General features: G+C 37.5%; 1 protein-coding gene across 2 annotated transcripts in view; it reads left to right on the forward strand.

Moving 5' to 3' along the window:
- Positions 1 to 23,949, forward strand: part of STX8 (syntaxin 8) — a 218,605-nt gene that overhangs the window by 7,850 nt on the left and 186,806 nt on the right. For both annotated transcript variants that reach the window (XM_012726710.1, XM_012726711.1), the window contains exons 3-4: positions 6,044 to 6,138; positions 14,678 to 14,788. In XM_012726710.1, the coding sequence (XP_012582164.1) occupies positions 6,044 to 6,138; positions 14,678 to 14,788 (206 nt within the window). The remainder of the gene's footprint in view (positions 1 to 6,043; positions 6,139 to 14,677; positions 14,789 to 23,949) is intronic.

Genomic DNA, 23,949 nt, shown 5'->3' on the forward strand with positions numbered 1-23,949 from the left:
GCCACCAGGGAGGGCCGCTTTATGTACTTTTATGTTTCATCATTTGGTTCATGTATGTGTATGTTATTTCTTCTTGTTATACTAGGCAGTAATTCCCACCTCATATATTTCTAGTCCCTCACTAGCAGTTGCCAAGACTGTCCAAGATCCCCAATCTCCCCTATTTAGGAGTGCAGGGTATTTAACTCCCCAGCTCTGTTCTGGCTGCCTAGTTACTAGTATGACATCTGCGCTTGCAGACTTTAATCTCTCAATAAGCATATAACTCTAGCATCCTACCTTGGGTCTCTGCAACACTCCTCCCATAGTTTCTCAGAGATAAACTCTTTGTCCTGCAACACCAGCTCTGTGCACCATCCTGCTGCCCCTAGCACACACCCTGGTCAGTCATCAATAGCCGGGAGACTCCTGACAGCAGCCACTTCTCGGGTTGCACTGCCTGCCCTGGTAATGCTTCAAAAAATGATAAAATTGCACCCTTTCCTGTCCCATCTGTTTTCTCATCCCTTTTATGTATACAGTAGTCATCAGTGACCTTTGTCTTTATGTATAATTTGATTGTAACAATATGTGGAGGAGGTGAACCCATTGTCTTAATTCTTCTGCAGTATTGACAGACTCAGTTAATAGTTATCTAATAATGGAGACTAAATGAAGTATGATGTTATTTAATTTTGCCTATTTAACCTTAAAAGTTTCTAATAATTTTATAGTCTAGTTCAAGTGTTGGTACATTCCCCTGCAAGATAGTTAAATCTTTATGGCTTTGCAGGACAAGAGGCAATGTTTTCTACACTCTTGAGTATCCATTTGTGCCAAAGAGATAAGTCTTTTTTATTATATGAATTTTACCTTTAAAAAATGTAAACAAAATAACATTTATAGCTTGCAGACTATAAAAAACAGTGGTAGGGTTTGGCTAGGAAATAGAAATTTGGAGAAATCATTATTTCATATGAATATTTTTTATTCAAATCCAACACCACAGGTTTCTCCCCTGACTGAGAACCCTGCTTTATAAAAGCATTGATGTATTTTCTTGTTTAGACTTTCTTGGAGTTTATAGAAATTAGTTTCAGAATGCTGCACTGTTACCCTTACACACACTAAGATTAGAATTTGTGTCTTTTTTTTTTTATTTTATTTGGAAAATTCCACCAAGAATACTGGGATTATTCTCTTCTAAAGTTACTAGAATTGATTACTCTATTCTTATTTTATCTTTTGTTTCTGTTTATTTTCTCTTTTGAGAGTCGTCTTTTTCTTTAACCTTACTGATTTAATATTAAACATGTGAAACATTTACGTTGTTCATAAGTCAAAATTAAATATAAAGTTATATTTTTGTTTCCATTTCATTCTTTTTTTTAAAGATATATTTATTTATGCAAATAGAACTGGGGTATAGGCCAGAGATGAGGGGGTGGAGGTGAAAGGATTCACTAGCGACAGAGTGGGAGCAGAACAGGCAGATTGACAAAGTACACTGCTGAGGGGAGCAGCGGGTGAGACAGGAGAGGTCTGCATGCCATGTAGGTCACCCCATGGCTGGGGACTGAGCTCATGCTGCAGTGGTTGCTGATAGCTTCATATTGTTGTGGCTTAGTCCATTGCAACATCACGGAGGGCCCTCCTTCTCATTCTTTTTCATCTCTTCGCCTTCCTCTTATAGGTCAAATCTTTTAAATTAATTTCTGGTTTCTTCAGAAATATGTATCTCTGTGTGTTCTTATTTCTCTTCCTTTTAGACAAGATACTCATTTGTTTCATGCTTTTTTATTTAATAATATAACATGGATAGGTTAATTCACATTAATTCATTCATTAATTAATATGAATTCATTAAGCTCTCCATATAAATTCATTAATCACTTGAATGTTCTTCTTTAGGGCTGTATGATAGTCTCTTTTGTAGAAGTCAAGTTTATTTAGTCTGCTGCCTAAGGATGGATGTTTGGATTGTTTCTCTTTTGCTGCTGTGAAGAGTGCTGCTATACATAACTTTGTGTTTTCGTCATAGTAGTAGTAAAAGTAGAAATAGTAGTAGAAGTAGTGATAGTAGTACATCTGTTTCTGGGTGTGCCTTTTAAGAAAGAATTCTCAGAACTAGGGCATATGTGATTTTTGGACTGGTTGCCAAATTCTCCTTCACAGGGTTGTCCCTTGTGGCAACGCTACCAATAGTGTGTGAGCAATTCTGTTTCGCTGAATTTTTGTCAATTTACAAGTGGGGTATTATATTTCTGTGTATTTTAGATTTGCATTTCTCATATAGTAGAGTATATTTTCATATGCTTAAGTACAAGTGAATTTATGTAGCTGTTCTGTGAACTATCTTTCTGTTTTCTGCCCCTTTTCTATTGAGTTGTTGGTTGTTTTAACTCTGTATCAACTCCTAATATACTAGTGCCATATGCTCTTTGTGGCATTTTATAATTACATCTCCTCCTTCATTGTTCTTAAACTTTGCATATGGTATTTGTAGCCATATGAGTTTTTTTAAAAATAATTTTAAAAAAGATTTATTTACTTATGCATACAGTACTGGGGTGCAGGCCAGAGGTTCAGGGGCAGTGAGAAGATTCACCAGAGACAGAGTGGGGAGCAGTATAGGCAGATCGATGAAGGACACTGCTAAGAGGAGCAGCGGGAGGGTCAGGAGAGGTCTGTTGCACCATGTGGGTCACCTCGGGGGCAGGGATCGAATTCAGCTGAAGTGGCTTTAGCTTCCTAGTGCTGTGCTTTAACCGGCTCTGCCACCTGGGAGGGCCCCATATGAGGTTTTTTTTTTTCCCTTAATGAAATTGGCTATCAATCTTTAATTGCACTTGTATTTTCACTATTTCCAGGCTACAAAGGGATTAATTCCTATATCTTTCTAGAAAATGCATGGTTTTATTTTTTATATTTAGATCTCTGATTTTTTAACCACAATTGCCATCTTGGACAGTTAGATTATTTCTAATTATAAAAGAAGTTTCAATTTTACTAAATTATTGCCCAAGTCAATGTAGACTTTAAGTTATATCACATTGTAAGCTAGATATATATCAGCATTACATGTCTACACTAATTCTGATTATCTTAAAGAAATTTTTTTAACTCTGTTAGGTGAAGATATAGAATAGTTTAGTAAGCATATTTTATTATACTACTGAATATCTTTTCACATATTTATTGTTTGTATTTATTTCTTTATGAATTGCCTGCATAAGTGTTTGTCCATAGTCTGACATATTTTCTAATTTCAAAGTGCTCTTTCTGTTAAGTATATGAAGCCTTCATCTGGCATCTGTGATACAAAATTTTTTCTATTTGACTTTTGATTTTATAAATGACATTTTAAAAACATATGTATGTTTTAAAAATTTTTATTTGAAATTATTAGCATTTTTGTCTTTTTTTATGTATGGGGTAAGGAGAGATGATGTTTACAGACACTTTAGCCCCAGAGATTATATAGATATTTTATCTAATTTTCTAAATTTTACTTAAGTTTTTCTTCAGTTTTAATTTTAAAAAATCACGTAGAACTCCTTAAGATATTTGGAGCTTATACTGGTCTGTTGTAGGCAACTGAGTTTTTCCTGGTTGCTAAATTATTAATTCCCTTGCCCCCAAGGTATGAAATATCTCATGTTTTATTCACTGAATTTTATACAGTTATACTCTTTCTAAACCCTCTGTTCTGCTGCACTAATAGGGCTGCTAGTAACTTCTACCATCACACTCTTGAAGACTTTAATGTAGATTCCACATCTTATTGTTTAAGATCCCCTTCATTACTTATATTTCTGATTTTTCTATTTTTTTCTTCATTTAGTGTATTTTGTATAGCTTTATTTAAAAATATTTTGTCCTATAGCTCAATTCCTACTCTCTAATGAAAGAGTACTTTTGAATAAGTACATAGTATAAATTACTCAACCTTTGAATAAGTATGTAGTATAGACTAAACTGGGGAACATTCATACTTTTATAATATTGAGCATTTTTCTTTTCCTCATTCAGCAATATTTCCTGAAGTTATTGTGTAATTGCATAAATTTTGTTGATATTACTAATGACATTTAAAAGTAATAATTTAGAAAACTTTTTCCTAGCTGTTACTTAAAACTTAGGACTGTCCTTGAATTTTTCATTTTATGATTCATCACCATACTGAATTTTTTTAACCATACTATATTTTTTTGTTTCTGGTAATCTTACAATTAATTCTCTTAACTGTCCCAAATTGATTATTATCAATTGGTAAATAATAATTTCATCTTCTTCTTAGTCCTTGTATCAACATATTTAACTTGTCTTACTGCATTGGTTAGAACTTAAAGTCCAAAGTTACATAGTGTTGCATTTAAGGCAGCACGTTTTCATTCTTAATTTTCTCTCTTTATTTTAGTTATTTCCCCATGATATATTAATCATGTTTATTTTTGATCATTAATGCTGTTAAATTTATTATTATTTTAACTTCAAACTACTTTTTAATTACTAGGACAAAGTCTACTAATTGCTGATATATTAGTAGACTTTTTTAATGTAATTCTGATTTTACTAATACCACTAGAAGATGTTTACGCTTATAATCCTTAGGGGAAATTGGCACATTTATTTTCTTTATCTCTGTCAGTACTTGTTACTATGGTTGTATTACCTTAAAATATGATTAGGTTTTCCATCTTTTACTGTGCTTTGAGGAGCATCTGTTAAATTACAATAAAGGGAATTTTCCCCTGATTATTAAAGTAATCCTGCCCTTATAAAAGAAATCCCACTACATAGAGATAACTACCCTTGGCATTTTGATATATTAATTCCTAGAATTTTTTTTCCCCTGTGTGGGCTATATGTCATTTTATGACTTAATTTCTTTCTTTTTATAAATTATAAATTATGAAATTTAGATTTCAGTCATACTTTTTGATGGCTACACATTCTGCTGAATGGTTTTGGTCTGTAGATTCTCCTGAGGCTTGGGGCCCTGTGTGCGTGCGTGCATGTGTGGTGCTTTTCCTGTTGTTTTGCTCTTTTTTCTTGAATGAGGAAAGGTCTGCTTTCCTTGGCATTTCACCGTAAACATTGTGGGTGGTTTTCCCATGGTTCCCAGAGGTATTAGAATAGTTGAGGTTAGACTTCTTGGCCGTGGATACCTTGGAGGGTTGCTTGAGGTGTGTAGGCCTTGGTTAGCCTCTGACATTCTCTTGTTTTTCTTTAGCATGATCCTGCTAATCTAGAGGGAGTTCTACTTGCCCTGCAGTTGTATAATTGCTACTTTTAATAAGTAGCAAGTGAAACCTCTGATAGTCTTTTTCTTTAATACATCTGATTTTATTTGTGGTCGACAGTGTTCAATTTACTTGGATAATTTTACTTTTCATATTTCTGATTTTTTGAGACTCTCTCTTAGTACTCTCCCTTCATCCTTTACGTTGGCATTTAGAGTCACAAATGAAAATTTTCTCCAGGTTGCAGAATGATTGGAGCAAATCCGTACACACCTGGAAAAAATTGTTCTGTGTGGCTAACATTGTTTGTGTATATAAAACATATTCCTGAACAACTATTAGATAGGCTAAAGTTAGATGGCGCTTTTAGAGAAGACCAGCAGGAATGGCGGTGAGATTTGATGTCTTGTTTGCAGTGGGGAATCTTTGTAGGGTTTTCATTGGAGAACAAATACTGGGGAACAGGAATTCCTGCATGGCTTCAAGGTAGACAAGTGGGATCAGAAGGTAGACACTCAGGGAATAGAATTTAACTGATTTTGAAGACAAAGTGAGAGTGTCTTGTCAATCTGAGTACTTAGGTGTGGACTGATTTATCACCTGGTCAGGTTGTATACTAGTTACTAACATTAGGGAGGTACCTGGACCAGATGATCATTAAAACTCCTTACAACTCTGTGGATGTCATTAGGAGGCTTAGTGACACTTCCAGTGCTTTCTCGACAAAATCATGGAATGGTAAGCATCATTTATGTAGCATTTTTAGTAGATCCTATACTTCTGGACAGCATACTTAGGATGTGTTTTTTTCTTTTCAGCTTACCGTGACAATCAGAGCTTTGTTGCAGAATCTGAAGGAAAAGATCGCCCTTTTGAAGGACTTATTGCTAAGAGCTGTGTCAACACATCAGATGTATCCATGTAAACATTTCCACCTCTGTCTTAGAGTGGGAGGAAAAGCAGTCTTATTTTAAGAAATGAAGGAATCTAGGCCACCCAGATTTTTCCACAGCTTGAGGAAGACCTGGTTTCCAAAATATTGCCTATAATCTTGATTTCTATTTTAAGTGTCTGTTTCTTGTTTTACAGTGAATATGCTGGCAAAGCAAGACATACTGAAAGAATTAACTTATTTGGTGTGACCTTTATAGTGCAGGAAGCTGGTGCCCCTGGCAGGACAGTAGTTGCCCAGTGCCACCACTGCCACCTGTGCAGGCTGCCTCAGAGATGGTGAGCCACTGCTCTGTAGGCCAGCATCCATGGTATGCTCTGGTTCTGCTTCCAGAGTTTCTAGTTTTGAAAGATCCATTTTCTTTTCTGAGAGGCCATTACTACTGGTAGAAAACCATACGTCTTTTTGTTCTTCTTGTTAAGACACTTTCTATAATTTTTTCTAAAAAGTGGTATTCCTACATTTCCCCATCTTTTAAAATTGGGCAATAACAACCATTTCGTGCAACACCAAACTTTGAGTCTAATGTGAGATTATTGAGATGTGACTTGTTTGCTCCATTCTTTAGTACAGATACTTCTATAGTTTGGGAATTTTGGAGTGCAGGTAGAACACTTGCTTCAAACAAGTTGTAATGTTATCTGTACATGCCACCAACATTGTCAAGTATTGAAACACTTTCTTTTTTAAGAAATTCATAATCTGGTCAACTATGTAATTCATAATCTGGAAAATACATATATCTTGTTACCTGTTAGTTAATTGCTTAAACTTGAGTTGATAGTAATTTGAAAATTGACTTTGAACTGGGCTTTTCTCATCATTTCTTTAAAATGGCAGTAGTCCACATTAGATTCAAAAGTTTGGTGTTGCAGGAAATGGTTGTTACTGCCCAATTTAAAAATGTGGGGGAATGTAGGAATATGACTTTTTAGATAAAATAATAGGTGTTTTAAACTGATTTTTTTCCAGGTGTGGTGCCTTCATGTTAGCAGGACGGTGTTGCCATAATTTAGAGTAGTTGCATGACTTTGCAGATACTCAAAAGCCTAGCCCACTTAGATTTCAAATAAAAGTTTAATCTCAATAAATAATTGGGGTCTTTTTTTTTTTTTTCAAACACAATTAGATAACATCTAACTTGTAACTTTGCACTGTACTTGGAATGGTTTGGTTCCTGACAGTGAATCTACTATATAAAGAGCTACTTTATTTTATATAATTCCACAGGCCCTAAATCAGTTAGTTTTAGTGTGAGAAAGTCTGTGCATGAGGGCAAGATATGCAAAATTATTACCTAAAGTTCATACATTAGAAAAATACCTTGCTTTGTGATATAACATTAACTATGCAAATGCTAACTTCCATTAAGGTAACTAATTGCAATTCATATTCAAATATTTAAACTTAAAGGATAAGAAAAATACAAATTAAGAACTTTTCTTTTTATTAATGCTAGTTATTGTGGAGTCCTAATCATGTCATCATAATAATTGACTATTCTTCCAAATACTTTCAGTTTGGCCGCCTTTTGAAATCTTACAGACTTTGCTTTTGTGTTGCTCTTAGAAATTGCTGAATTAAGCTCAAGGCATTTAAAAATACTAGAGCTATTAAATACACAGTGAAAATATCTAAGGACTCTAATGTGGATAATTTGGAATTTCCTAGGAGATACAAAAAACTGAACTGGAATAGAACAACTTTCTTTCAAATTGTATTTTTTTCCCAAGTAATTGGATCTATTTCTTCTGGAACTACTTCTAGTACTAAGAGTGGATTTCATAGAATCTACCTCATGAGAGTGCTCATAAACCTGTGTCTTTTAGGGGAGACCATTTCTTTTTACAATGGAAAGAAGGAGGTAGCTTTTATATTAGGAAGGCCTCTTTGTAATTCTGTTCTCTGCATCTACCCTTCTCCAAACATTCTTAATAATTCTGTGGCAGTTATCCTTCAGATTGGAGATTATAAGAGAAATTTGTCATTAATTGGTGATCCCAAATTACTAGTTTGTTTTGGTGGTTCTTTCCCTTTTTTATAAACAAGGTATTGAGGCTGATTCAAGTCACTGTTGAAGCTGAAAAGGGAACCCAACACTCTAGCAGACGAATTTTTCATACTGAGGAGAGCAGTCTTTGAGGGCTTAAGTAACTTCTGGACGGCACAGCTGGGAAATGAGGTAGGATTCAAAGGCTGGGCTGTCTGGCCCCAAAGCCGTTGTTTAAAGACTGACTCTGCTTTAGTAGAAATAAACCAGTCAACTGTCATCTGGCATGTCTTCAACTAGAATTCTCTATTAATTGGCATGTTACTGAGTGCCAAGACAAATCCTGTTTATAATTCAAATCCTCAAGAATCTTCTTAATCATCAGAAAGATTAAACATGTTCATTGTGGTTTATTAGATATACTTTATGGTGTTGTAATTCTTAGAAATATTTTTGTCCATAAATTGCCAGTAGACTTTTTAATCCCTTTTTAGACATAATTAATATTGGGTGACTTTTTTAATGTGAACATTTGAAAACCACATTTCCTTAGTGTGTCTGTTAGTTGAGAGTTTATGGTGCTGTTCTTAATAAATTTATGCCTTTCTGCATTTGTGAAGTTTCCAAAGAACACGAGTTGTGGCCAGAAAGATAAGTCCTCTAAAATACCTTTTAAACAATTAAATTCATGGAGTTTAGGCGTAAGACGTTACTGCTCTTTGCTGAATTTTTTTTTCTTTTGTTAAGAATAGATGAAATTAAAATGAAAGATCGCTGCCTTTGAATTAGTTTTCAATGTATAAGCCCAAATCCTGCAGCCAGAGAGTTTGAAAATTGCTGAAAACCATAAACTTCTATTCACAGTGCTTGCTCAGAGACAGACAGGAATGTAACTACTTACCAGTTGAGAAAAGTTGTGTGCTACAGGAGACCCATGTGAAATTTCAGGCAGCACCAGAATTACTCTTAGAATTGACTTTATGTGAAACTTCCCTTTTAGCTTTCAAAGGCAGTGATTGGTTTTACTATACTACTATAAAGAGAATTAAACATCTCTTTACATGGTTCTTTAGGCGTATTTTGGTACTTTGGGAGAAGTCTTGTAGAAATATTTTTTTGGAAAATCTGTAAGTAACTTTTCTCCACTTTATATTGGGGCTAAAAATAACATGTGGCTAGACAAGTCATTGGATAGATGCAGCAATCTCTGTACAAAAGACCCAAGTGAATGCAGGTATAGAAATGCTAACTGTGCATTTAGGGCTGCCCCTCATGGCTTCAGTAGAGATGAATTGGTTCTCAGCACCATGCCTGTCTATGGTAGTTTACATGAGCACCAAATATTGAGAGAAAAATAAAGACACAATAGTCTTTATGTTGGTAGAAATGTTCTTTCTAGTTTTTGGTGTTAAAATATCCTTGTTTTTCTACCATGATAATAAAAGTAGATGGTAGCTTTGTCTTTTCTTTAATACTATATAGTTGATGACTTACATAGGTTTCCCACCCACCCCTCCCCAATTTGTTTAAAAGTAGTTCTGCTCCATACTACCCAAAATTCTGGACCCCTTAGTATGGCGGCAACAACACTGACCTTAGAACCAGACAGAACTAAGCTGAGGCTGCTTCCTCAGGGCTCAAAGTTTAGTCCTTCTGGGCCTTAGTCATTATTTATGGAGTAGAATAATTATACTTACTTTGTAACATTTGCAAAGATTGGAGAAAATATATTTATATATAGGACTAGATCCCCATAATGGTGTGTATTAAATAAAAGTTATCAATACTTGCCGTGTCACCTTGGGCAAGTTATTTAACTTGAGAAGAACTGCCTTGTTCCTTTCACTATGAGTTAGAGATAATAAAAATGTACTTGGCTTGTAAGGGTTGTTGTGGGGATTAAACTATATGTGTGAAAGACACTTTGCATACAGTGAGCCCTCCTTGAAAATTAGCAGCTACTTCTAATTAAACATGTTGTAGAATGTTACATGGAGAATTTACAAACTTCCTTAGAGAGTTTGTAGTCAGTGGTTAAGGGGTTAAATCTCAGCACTATGAAGCTGTGGGCAGTCACTGCAGCTTGAGTTAGATCCCCAGCCAGGGAGCTGACCCACATGCCACAGCAGACCTCTCATGTCTCACCTGCTGCTGCCCTCAGCAGTGTATTTAGTAGATCCACCTATTCTGCTTCCTACTCTGTTTCTGGTGAATCCTCTCCACTGCCCCCCACCCCTAACCCACCCCACCCTGACACCTCTGGCCTATAACCCAGCTCTTGTATACATAAATAAAATAAATCTTTAAAATAAAATTAAATAGTAGTTAAAATGTGATCATTGCTTTTGAAGAAGGACCTGACCTGCTTCTTAATAGATGTCCATTAGAGTTTGTTAACTTAAAAAAAAAAAAGTTGGCCCTCCCTGGTGGCACAGTGGGTTAAAGCACAGCACTAAGAAGCTAAAGCCACTTCCGCATGAGTTTGATTCCCGCCTGCCCTGGAGGTGACCACATGGCGTGGCAGACCTCTCCTGACACGCCCGCTGCTCCCCTCAGCAGTGTACTTCGTAGATCTGCCTGTTCTGTTCCCCACTCTGTCTCTGGTGAAGCCTCTCGCCGCCCCTGAGCCTCTGGCCTGTGCCCCAGTTCTGTATGCACAAATAAAAATAAAATCTTAACAACAACAAAAAAAGTTAAATGTTAGGTGAGCCAGAAAAATCTCCTGATTTTTAAGAATTTCAACTGTGTACTTGCTGTTCTTCAGTGATGACACACCACAAACACAAAGTCATCTACAAGCTTCTTCCTGCTCTAGAACAGTTAATTCATAAGTAATACCCACCCAAATTATTGAGCCTTTTACCAAAAAAGAGAAAATTTAGGAGTTAGATTGGGGGTGGGCCTCATACAGGGGTAGAGTCATCTTTAAGCTACACCATCTTCTCAGAGTGTTTACCAGGTCACTGCAGGCAGGCTAGGCTTAAACACCTTGGCAATATGAAGTTAGGATCTAAATTCACTGCTACCAGATATTTCCATGAAATGGAATAATGATAGGTCAGATTGGCTCACCAGTGACAAAATACTAGGGTAGATCTTTGTTTTCCTTGTTTGTCTGTTCTCTGACCTTCTTTGGTTATTCACCAAGTTGATGGGAGAGGAAGTACCAGAATTTACCTTTGACTGTGCACCTGATTTTCTACTTACCCTTCTTCCCCTTTCCCCTGCCAGCCACTTACTGCCTCTAACCCACCGCCACCCTGCCCTCCCCTCCCCTCAAGCCTTAAGTTCATTTTCATGCAGTGGAGATTGTTGCCTAGATGACACTTTGGCCTCTTGTACCAACAACCTCTATACAGTAAGTGCACTATGCAGTGCTACAATATATCAATATTATTTCATGGTCATACAATTATTACTTCATCAGTACATGAAGAGCTCTCCCTAGTTTTTTTTAAATTTTTTTTTTCAGGCTATCAATTGTTCTATTATGGAGTGGATTAAGTTCCTTATTGATGGACTTTAGGGTGTCCCAGTATGGATGTTATAAGTCATGCTGCAGCGAGCATCTTTGTTCCTATATTTGTGTAGGTGTGTGAATATGTCTGCAGGAGAAATTCCTGTTGAAAGATTGTGCCTTTTAAATTTTGATAAATCTTTAGAAGTCAATCTAGCAGTTGGTTGAGCCTATTTACATTCCAACCAAGGATGTCTGAGAGTACTTTTGTTCCTGTTCCTTTCCTAACCTGCCTTGTCTCCGTTTCCTAATCTGATAGGGTAGGTGAAGATGACATCATGTTTCAATTTGCATTTCTCATACTTGACTTGAGAAAAAAAGTAAGCAGAAAAATAAGCCCCTGAACTGAGTTTATTTTTAATATTCACTATTATAAATTAAATAATTTATAAATAATAGTTATAATTATATAGTCATAAATTATGTAACAATTCTATGTATAATTATAAAAACATAGAAGTATAAGGTTTATACTCTAAAGAGTTTTCCCATTTTATTAGTTATTGGTTTGTCTTTTTTCTGTGCTCGGCTTTGTCTTGTGCCTTTTAAAACTTTTTCTGCAATGAGTTTGTAGCTTGTCTTTTTGTCCTGCATATATTTAAAATTTTTATATAGGTAGAATTGTCTTTTCCTTCATAACTATTCAGTTTTCAATTTTGCTAGAAAGACTTCCCCAAGATTATAAAAAGTTCTCCTATGTCTTTTAATGATACTTTGTGATTTTTCTTTTTATGTTTAAATCTTACAGCCAGTTAAATCTGTGTTTGGGTGGTTAGATACTAACAACAAAACCACAGATAAACCATAGAATGTAAGAAAAGACTAATTAGTGTGGTGATTTAATCAGTAGTTTCCACAATTTAAAATTCATATATTGTCCTGTAAAATTCATGCCATAGCTTTTGTAATTTTTTTTTAATCACTCAGGAATTTCTTCTAGATGGAAGAAAATTTTTCTGCCTTATTGACAAGTTACCACTAATTTAAAAGACATCAGTATTTATTCCTGGTGTTGCATTGATCAAAAGAACAGTGTTTGGGTCATTTGTCAGTACAGAGAAAGTACTTAAGCTCACTGTTTTCTTAGTTACAGTTGCCACTTCATAGTTTCCAAGATGCGCTACTTAGTTACTGTAGTTAAGTAGGAAATGGAAAAGCAGTGGTAGTGATTTATGCTGGAAAATGTGGCATTCTGGAATGTTGAGAGAATTCATTGATAAATATTTCTTAAATATCCAAAGTCACTAACACTGCTTAGCTACATCGGCTTGGGGGATTTAGGATTTTTTTTTTTTTAAAGATTTATTTATTTATCTGTACAGAACTGGGTTACAGGCCAGAGATGCGGAGGGTGAGAGAATTCACCAGAGACAGAGCGGGGAGCAGAACAGGCAGATCAATGAAGTACACTGCTGAGGGGAGCAGCGGGTGGGTCAGGAGAGGTTGCCACGCCATGTGGTCGCCTCCGGGGCAGGCGGGAATCGAACTTATGTAGAAGTGGCTTTAGCTTCTTAGTGCAGTGCTTTAACCCGCTGCGCCACCAGGGAGGGCCGGATTTAGGATTTTTTGAACTACTGTCTGTTACTGGGGAAATTTTGTAATGATTCTTATTTGTTATTGTACCAGCTAGTCACAATTTTCTGTTCAAAATTAGTAAAATAATCTATGCTAGGACATAGTTTTCCCACCCAGGGAATGGTGATGCTACTACTTGATCTGCCAATCTCTCAGAATTTTTTGGGCCTTATTAACTGTTTAATATAACTTTTTTTAAAGAGAAAAGTATCTATAAAATCAAAGCAGTAGTCTCATTAATGTTTTACTAAAAATAAGTAGTTGTGGCCTGAGATGACTCACTAGGCTTTTTAGCTATAGTATTTGTAAATACTTAATTTATACCTTATAAATTTAATAATTATAAATAACAAATTGTATATAAGTCATAGATTTATAAATCTTATGTTTATATATGTTTCTATAATTATACATATAATTATTACATAATTCATGACTATATAATTGTAATTATAATTTATAAATTATTTAATTTATAATAGTAAACACTAAAAAAAACTCAGTTCATGGCTTATTTTTCTGCTTACTTTTTGTCTCATATCAAGTATGTCCATTCAAAAGTGTGTTAGTTTCTTCCACTGTTCTCTTTATACCTTTTTGTCATCAACATTTACATTGTTTTTTGAAACATACATATATGCATACACACATGCTGTCTAGAAGAACTCCTGTAGTTTGCTTCAAGAAAGCTAGTATATAAAGTAGGATTTAGTCCTGATTTATTATTTGTAGCCATAATTTATGGATTATGCTGGAAAAGATGTTAGGGATTATTGGGTGTTATATATATAAATAAACAGAGTTATAAAGGTGAAATGTATGGTTCAAGGTCATGGATAGTGGTTAAAATGGGACAAATAAAATTTGAATCGTTTGGCATGTCTGTAAGAATAACACTAAAATGTGAATATTTCTTTCTAATTTTCTTTAAGGTCATGAAACGTTTAAATAATGAACTCTTGGTAATAATATTTAGAGCAAATCTGTTTCCTATCATAGCTCTCTACAAAATATATTCCAGGTATGTTAAAGTAGAACAAAGAGAGATATTAAGAACCTCCCTCATCTTCCTTTTCTTTTTAACAAGAATACCTTAAGGTACTATCATCTGGGAAAGTACCCTTGAACTCTGACACCAGTCACTCAAAAGCTAAAGAATCACTGAATCATATTATTCTATTGACAGGACTAAATATTTCAGTATTAGTCCTTGAAAGGAATGTATTTACCTGGCCTTTTGCTCATGATGGATCTTGTGATTTTGTAAGCTCCTCTGTGAGGATTTACTTGAATGATAAGTGAAGTTGAAGGCCATTGCAGCTGTAAAATTTACAACTGACTTGAAGAGCTCAATTAGTAATGTAATGGGTAAAACAGGGTAATTCACTCACAGTTGGACCTTAACAAGATGTCTGCAGAACACAGCTTGAAGGAGACCGAAGACAGAACTTACTGGATGATCTTGTAACTCGAGAGAGACTACTTCTGGCATCCTTTAAGAACGAGGGTGCAGAACCAGATCTCATCAGGTATGAAGTTTTCATTCACAGGGGTCATATGGTGGGTGAAGATTTTTTTTGCAGAGATTCCAGCTATTTCCTAAATAACTTGATTTCTTTAGTAAAATATATTCTGTTCATGTATAGTATTTGACTAATTTTCTGTCACCTTAATTTTCTAAATTTAGTAAGCTAGATATGGTCAGCTGAATCTCGTCTTGGGGTAGGGGAGAACATTTAGATAGACTACAGCTGAAGTCAGAATGTTTCTTTGTATTGGGTTGCCCTCTACTGTGTGGGCTGTCCTTTAAATGCCTCTTAAATAATGTACTTATATGTATGGGGAAAATGAAGTTAATTATTTTGTTTTGCTTTGTTTTGTCTCAGTGGCATGTTGAAAGTATGTGCTCCAGAAGGACATAAGATAGAGGAGTGCAGTGGGGTTCTGCTCCCCATTCTTTGCTAGCAAGGGAATCACATTCCACAGAGCTGATAGCTGCTTTGTTTAAACAGCTCTATTGGAAGAGCCAGTACAGTGATCTGGCTTTCTAGGATTAAGGTCAATGAACCATAAATTGTTTTGTCTTTAGAATTAGCCTTCCCTCTAGCTTCTAGAACTTCCTTAACTTCATTATGGGGACTGTCACAGGAGGAAATGAGCTTAGAAACTCGCTACTCTCCCTTCACCTCTAAGGATGGTGCTTTCATTGTGGAGAACTGTTTCTTTCTGCCTAGTTCCTGGTGAGGAATAAGATAGCACCCCAAGGGCAGTGGTCTTTGACCCTTGACCACTCATTACCAGGCTACCTGAGTCAGTTAAATAGGTGTGGGTGGGACGGGGTGGGGTGGGGAGGGGTGAGATGAAATGAGATGAGGTAAGGTAAGGAGGGCAGTCGCAGGTGATTCTGATTTCAACCAGGATTGAAAACCTGCCCTCCAGTCAGACTGAGAGGTTAGCGGCTTGCTGTTGTTCCTTCTTCCTAGGAGCATGTGACTCAAGATTTTTAGAAAGAAATTGTGAAATATAGGAAGCAAGATAAAATTTTATTTACAGGGAGTTGCTGAGTAAGGAGTTGTGTCCTGGGCAGGGTTTGTAAACAAATCAGAAGCCTGCAATGGGGCTACGTGCTGTGGTGCTGGGTGTTTCTTCGGGGTAGCAGTCCTGTGGACAGGCCTGACGTGAGTGGGCAGAGGGGTGACCTCAGGCTGGTGAAAAAGAACAGGCGAGCTCACGGCTCCAAGGAGAAAAGTAAGTACCGTCTGTCAAGAAGGGCCTTCACTTTGAAGGAAGAGCTCCTTTGGTCCAGAAATTGAATACAGCCAGTGGGGGAATGAGGGGGGTAGCGACTAGGTAAAGCCCCAGGGTGAAGGAGGAGAAGAAAGCACTCCCAGGCTTCTACTTTGTAGTGGTGGAAGTGAACAGCGGTTACCATTTGATATGAGGCTGTGTGTCTGGCTGTTTACTGCTCTGTATTACGTAATTTGATGAGTTCATCCTATGCACTGGGTTTTGCAGTTTTTGGTCCCCTCTTGCTTGTCATCCTTTTCTGTGATGTGAAATCTTTGTATCCTGTGACTTAAAGTGGGACATGTACGTGATCAGCGCTGGTGTCCGCTGAGAGGTGTGAGAAATGCAAAGTCTGAGACTCCACCTCAGATTACTGAATCCAAGTCTGCATGTTAACAAGATCTTCAGGTGCTCTGAATGCATGTTGCAGTTTGAGGAATCCTGCTTTATTTGTTCTTTTTTTTAAAAAAATAAGATGTATTTATTTATGCATACTGGGATGTAGGCCAGAGGTGGGGAGGTGGTGGTGAGAGGATTCACCACAGAGTAGGAAGCAGAAAAGGGAAATCTACTGAAATACACTGCTGAGGGGAGCAAGGGATAGGACAGGAAAGGTCTGCTGTACCACAGGAAAGGTCTGCTGTGCCATGTGGGTCAGCTCCCTGGCCAGAGTGGCTGCGGATAGCTTCATAGTGCTGAGACTTTAATCCCTGTGCCATTGGGGAGGCCCTTAAGTCATTTGTTCTTGATTATGACACTTTGCATCATGGTCACTTAAGAGACTTAACAAAATTAAAATGGAAGAGAAGAGAGAAAAGAAAGTGTCAAGCCCACATACTTTGTCTTGCAGAATCATGTAGTCTGTTGACAGGCCTGGGTAGCAGTATGGTGAGGTGGGGAGGCAGTTCCTCAGGAAGAGTCTAACAGGTGGCAGGGAGAGAACTCTGTCCTGATACACTAGTAATGAGAACAGGTTTTTTGCTGGGTGTGTTCTGTATGCCAGGTTCTGTGCTAAGCGGTTTATGTGCATTTGTCAGCTCTTTATAACATCCCATTTTACAGAAGAGAAACTGAGTCTCAGAGAGAGTCAGGTATCTGGTACAAGATTCAACAAGTCATTCTCAGGGTTCAGATCTCTTTTTGATTTGTGTGTCCTCAGGTGGAAATGCTTCACCATAACTAAGAGCTGGACCAGGAGTTCGAGGACATGCAGCTTTATTGTTAACTAGTCTGTTGGCTGGGCTTCAGAATCCTTGACCTTAGTGTGGAGGAGGGGTAGGTCTTCTGCTGCTTTTTTATTGTAGTTTGAGCCAGATGAGTTGATGGTTAGAGTTATGTGGGGTTTTGTAAATTCTTAACACTTTTACAAATATGAGATGTTACTCCTGAAGCATTTTGCACCCTAGGCTGGGATGTAGCTCATGCTGCTGCTTTCCTGTCTTGGGGACTTTCTGTTCCTCCTGCCATGCCCCCAAGTGCTAGAAAGGAGCCTGGCCAGCCTTGCTCCATGTTCTGCACCCGATCCTCCGCCCTCCATCCTCCCATTTGGATCTCATTCTGTGGCCCCTTGTTAGCTTATGTGTAAACAGTTGCATACTAGTTCTAGCCATGGCACCCATAGCTGGTGGTGACTTACTGGAGGTAGTTTAACTGAAACCTCCTTGAGCCCTATAATTTAAGCCAGGGGAAATGAATTTTGATGGATGAATTTTAGGGAATTTGGCAGGTATAGAAGATGGTCAGGCTTTATGCCACTGGCCTCTGTGGCTATCACCTGTGACCTTAAATGCAGGAGGTGCTTGTGAGTGAGGGCTCAGGGTCCGGGCACCTGATGGTGGACACCTGGAGGATGGTGTGGGCATGCATAGTACACACCTGAGCCTGAAGGCTGAAGATTTAAGGGTGGTGTCATTCACTCAGAGTTGGCTGAGCAAATAGAGGAGAGTGTTGGCCACTAGAGGGAAAGAATATCAGAGAAAACCCAGAGGAAAGAGCATATAAAGATTTGCAGGGGGCCCAAGTTTCTGTGTTGCTGCTGGCTTGTTTCCCCTGTATACTAGTAAAAAAAAAACCTGTGGGGATGATGTCGAGGACTCCAAATTTCCCTATTAAGCTGCCCGAGCCAATGGTGAACCTACCTGGCCTGGGATGGTTTGCAAAACAGGTTAGTGGCAGAAGCATTTTGGATGGAGGCTCCTGAGCCCCTCTGAAGCCCTACTGGGACTGCCTCTACTCCTGCCTTTAGGGCTGGCTTGTGGGTGAGCCTTAAAACTGTGACTTGTTAGTGAATAGTTGGGGTGGCATGGGGAGAAAGACCAGATTGCTTAGAAGCTATGAAGCTACGGTAACTGAAATCTGGAGGGCTTGAAAGCATGAGGAAAAGTGATCTTCCTTAATTACGTGTTCTCGAGATGGAACTGTGTGAAGCATATATATTTATGTGTCTTGTTTAGGGACAGAGGTTTGGAATAATTTAGAATAAGCTTCCACAAAATTTTTGTTTAGAAGTATGTAAGAGAAATGAGTCCTGAGGAGTGCTTTGAAACAGGTGAAAATGGACAAAACAGAGATGGCGAATAAGAGACCCATATGAGTTAGATGGGATTATCATGAGGAGGGTGAATCAGAGCAGGTGGAAAGAAAGCGAATGGCAGGTAGCCTGGGAGGGGAAAACTTGTTGATTAAGGATTGCTTTAGACTCATATACCCACTCTAACAGGAATATGTCTCTGTTACTTGCTAGGGCTGCTTTAACAAAGTACCATAGACCAGATAACTTAGGAAATAGAAATGTATTTTTTTACATTTCTGGAGGCTAGAAATCCACAATCAGTAATATTGGCAGAGCTGATTCCTTTGAGGCCCATAGGAGAAAGCTGTGTTCCAGACATCTCTCTGTGACTTGTAGATGGCCGCTTCTCTGTCTTCACGTGGTTGTTCCTCTGTGTCTGTGTCCACACTGCCACTGATGAAAATATCAGTCATATTGTTTGGGACTCACCCCAGTGACCTCATTTTAAGTTACTTACTTCTTTAAAGAACCTATGTCCAAAAATTAGATTCTGAAGCATTAGGGCTTAAGACTTCAACATGAGTTTTAAGACACAGTTTGGTCTAACTGTTCCAAAATATTCTGGGAGAACCTGGTCAATAGTGAAATGTATACTAGATGGGCGCTCCCTAGTGGTGCAGCGGGATAAAGCACAGCACTAAAGCTCAAGCCACTTCCACATGAGTTTGATTTCCCGCCTGCCTCCGCGGCGACCCACATGGTGCGGCAGACCTCTCCTGACCTGCCTGCTGCTCCCCTCAGCAGCATACTTCACCAATCTGCCTGTTCTGCTCCCCACTCTCTCTGGTGAATCCTCTCACTGCCCTTGCATCTCTGGTCTGTACCACAATTCTGTACGCATACATAAATAAATCTTTTTAAAAAATGTATACTAGATGAAGGCATTCTTACACATGATGTGGAAAAATCTGTGGGATATCTGCTAAAGGGCTATGAAAAAGACATCCAGATAGCGCTGACCAAACTCATCAGGGAGGAAAGCAATATTGTGGATGCATTAGAGGCAAGCATTAAGTGTATAGACTAGCAAGTGAATATATGTTAAAATCAACGTAGAGTGCCCTCCCTGGTGGCACAGCAGGTTAAAACACAACACTAAGAAGCTAAAGCAACTTCAACGTAAGTTCGATCCCTGCCCCAGAGGTGACCCACACGGCGTGGCAGACTTCTCCTGACCCACCCGCTGCTCCCCTCAGCAGTGTATTTTGTCAGTCTGCCTGTTCTGCTCCCCACTGTCTCTATCCTGCTCTGCATTCTGCTCCTGCACCTTTGGCCTGTACCCCAGTTCCGTATGCATAAATAAATAAATATTTTTTAAAAATCAACATAGATTCTTGGATTTGACATCAGTTTCTGGTTTCTGATTTCACTCACCTGCCTGTTCAAATGTTAACTTTTTCCTTTTTATTCCTATCACGCACAGATGAGGTCTCCCCTTCTGTCATCTTCTCATACCCTACTGATTCATTTGTTTGGCCTTAGCCTTCAAAGATTCTGAATTGAGCAGTAGGTAGCATCATGAGTTTCTGTGCACAGTTTTATCTTGTCCTCTTGCCTTCTGATTTTCAGTTTGCCTAGTCATTTCTGATACCATTTGCCAAGAACTTTTCAGCTCTGGCTTTAGAGAAACCTCATTTCCTTCTCTGCAGTTGATTTCATTGGCATCTCAAGTGACAGACAAAAATGCCCTTGCTCCTCTCCAAGGTTAATCCCTTGTTCTGTGCTCCAGCGTTTTCCTTTCTCTAATCTCTGTATTCCTCAAACGTTTTTGTTTGCTTTTGTTGATCTTGGCATCAGTGTGGACTCCCTTATTACAGGTGTGAGGGATTGGCGCACCATGTCTGTCTCTTAGGTCATGACCTACAGAAACACATTATCTAGAACTTTAAAGTGTTAGAGTCATGTTTTGTCTTCAGTGCTAGAATGGTGGGTAACTGGAGTTAATTTGTCAATCAGTATTTCAAAGCCCTGTGAAAACTGACTACAAGATCGTAAGACCCTAGTGACCATGACTCACTTGGAACCTTGAACAGTCCTCCTGGCGCCCCTGTCCCTTTTTTCTATTTCCTTTGAGTAATCTAGTCTTGCTCACTCTCTCCCAAACCCTTTACCTGTTCTCTCTCTCCCCCCTTCTTTTTCCCCTGTAGTCCTTCTAGTCCTCCATTTCCATCTCTCTTCGGTTCCTCCTCATATGAGGTCTTATTAAGGAGAGTATTGCAAACTTCAGTTTGAATTAGCATTTTCTTGGAACAGACATTCATGTGGCAATCACATAATTGAATGTGTAGCTGTCCCGTGATGAAGTCTTTGTTTTACCTTATGGATTACTGATCATTATTCTAAAGTAATAAGCCTTGATGTGAGACTTTAGTCTAAATAAGCCATGGATGACTAGTCTGGGCTTTTGGAAACTTGTTAAAAGAAGTTTCTGTGTAACATGTTTTTGAGAAGAAGATAAGCCCTGATTTAAAAAGCAGAGACACAGCTTCTAATTTAAAACCCTACTGCCCTTTACATTTGACAGCATTGCTAAGTCTCACAATTAGTCAAATCTTTGTAAGAGAAAAAAAATCATTGCATACTCCACTGCTCTGGCCATCTCAAAGATTATGTGATTAACTTGGCTGTAGTAGGCGGCTAATTGGCTAAGCTTTAATCTTTGCACCATCAACTGAGGTTGATGGATTGAGGATTATAGGAAATAGGAAGTTATTTAGAGGTTGAGATGGTCATTATGTGTCAAGAATGGTATATTAAGCAGGCCAGCTGCAGAAATCAAAAGAATAGAAGATAAAATGACATGTTCATTTTTCCTTAGAGGGTGAAGTTTACATTTTATTTCAGACATTTATTTTGAACTGTTAAAAATTTAAAAAGAAACACGATACTTCCAATTTATATTTTCTATCACTTTATAGGCAGCCATGGTGGGCAAAAGAAAACTTTATATTAAGTAGTACATTAAAAGTATCCCTCAATTGTAAATCATTGAATGTTTTATTTCAGTTAAATATCAGTTACTATCAGTTACCTGATAGTACTGAGATCTCTTAAAGGACCACTGATTTATGCTTTATGTTGCTTAACGTTATTAACATATATAATCAATCTACTTCTCTAGAAGTAGGAACTTCCTAAGGAATATGCACCTACATTATTAGCTTGCTCATGTGAAAAGATGAATTAGTCACATCTCTTTTATGTTAAGCTCAGAAAAACACTAACTTCCTAGGTTTTCTGACATGTGAAGGACACTCTGAGGTCAGGAAAGCTTTGCTGTTAATTTTAGTGAGCCTGAGGATAATTGAGGCAAGGTGGTGGTAACTACCGTTGAGAACATTTCTTCTAACTTAATGAAAAATAGTAAAGGGATCAAAAACACTGCAGTAAGTAGAACCCTCTTTTCATTAAGTAGATATTTGTTGTCAACTGCGTGCTAAGCACTGGTACTGGGAATGCAATAGCAAACAAACGAAAAACAGAACAAAACCACTTAGTTTATGTATCTGATACGAACTGCTCAGTGAAAGACGAAGATTTGAATGAAAAAGTCACACAAATACCTGAATTCTGTCAGGTAGGGGAAACATAAACACAATGAACAGCCCCCACCATACAAGACAGAGAAATTAAATGCAAATGTGCATGTGTGAGTGCTAGAAGAGGAGGTTGTGTCTGTAGCACAGGAGGAGGGCAAAGAAAAGCACCTAGATGGAAAAAGCTTAGGGTTGTTCTTACTAACCCCACAGTGTTGAAGTGGGTGTCTGGTTTTGCTCACTGCTCTTAAAAAGCAGTTCCGATGCCCTCAGCTGACATGAGCCCTACTCAAACTGACTTAACTAACCAAAAATATTTTTACCTAGTAAGTAAGCAGTTCGAAGTTAAGAGAATTGGGAGGCCTGACTAATTCTGCAGCTCAGTGCTGTTGTAACAGATTCAACTTCTTGCTGTCTTTGGGTTTGGCCTGCCTCTCAGCATCAATGTTGCCTTTATCTTTAGACTTCTCTCACGGTTCCAGAATCTCTGGAGCAATTCCCAATAGGAAAGGAAGGAGGGCGTTATTTTGCATAAATAATATGTTCACCTGGTTAAGAAATTTAACAATATTTAAGTTACCAGTATGCAGTGAAAAGCTCCCTTTTTAACTTTGTTGACCCATTCAGTGATAATAAATATCCTTAACTTTGGGCATGTCCTTCCAGAATTCTTTTAAGCAAATATGTATCTTTTTAATTAGCCTTCATCTTTTACCCAAATGACAGCATATTTTACAAACCATTTTACAGTATGCCTCTGTCAGTTAATCAGGTATCCTAGAGATCTTTCCAAACCAGCTTATAGCTTTTCTCATTAGTTTTCATAGCCTTATGCTATTTCATAATATGCACAGTTCTGTGCTTTTTAAAATTAGTCTTCAATCTATAGATTTTTCTATTTCTAGCCTATTTATGTGTACATATATAATACATATATTTTTTCTGGTACAAAAATATAGTGCTGAATAACTTTAGGGATTTCACATGTTTAATAGTGAGAACTATCTAAGAAGTTATTTATTGGCACGAAGGGGATATGCATTTCTAACTTTGATAGAGCCATTTTAGACTTCTTTAGCAATTTTTGTGAGTTCCTGTTTCTGTCAAGTCCTCCCCTAAAAAGGGATTTTTTGATCTTACTTCAGTCCACTATTTGGAGATGTTTTAATTATTTCTTTGTCAAGTATTACACATAGTTACTATGTGTAACTATAGGGACCAAGGTTGAAAAGAAATTTTTTTTTCTTTAAGCCCATTCTTGATTTTATTACATAGATAATTTTCAGTACATTTGGAATTTAATTGGTGAAGAGTATTAATTTGTTTTTCCTGTTTGGCTGCTGCTTTTGTGGCTGACTACATTTTTTTTAGTCATCTACCCTAACATTTCTAGATGAGATTTGTCTTATAATATATCCCCACATGTATTTAGGTCCTTTTCTGGACCTTGTAATGTGTTCCATTAATCTTTCTGTAATCATGCACTAGAATCACATTTTTCTAAACTTTAGAGACTTTGTCATAAGTTTTATAAGTTCAGTTCCTTATCAGTGCACCATCTTTTTACACAAACTCTAGTATCAGCTAATCTATTCCAAAAAAAGGAAAAGCAATTGTTTATTTTTTTGGAGTTGGGATTATTGTATAATTCTTTAATGCTGAAGTTTCCTAGAGTGTGATATGTTTTCCATTTGTTCACACCATCTTTCAGCTCTTTCAGAATGTGTAAATAAGTTTATACATTTCTGGTTAAATTAGTCCTTCCTATTTTATCTTTTGGTGGTTTTAAATTTAA

The sequence above is a fragment of the Condylura cristata genome, unplaced genomic scaffold (assembly GCF_000260355.1).
Source record: "Condylura cristata isolate star-nosed mole 26May11 unplaced genomic scaffold, ConCri1.0 scaffold00017, whole genome shotgun sequence".
NCBI classification, from domain to species: domain Eukaryota; kingdom Metazoa; phylum Chordata; class Mammalia; order Eulipotyphla; family Talpidae; genus Condylura; species Condylura cristata.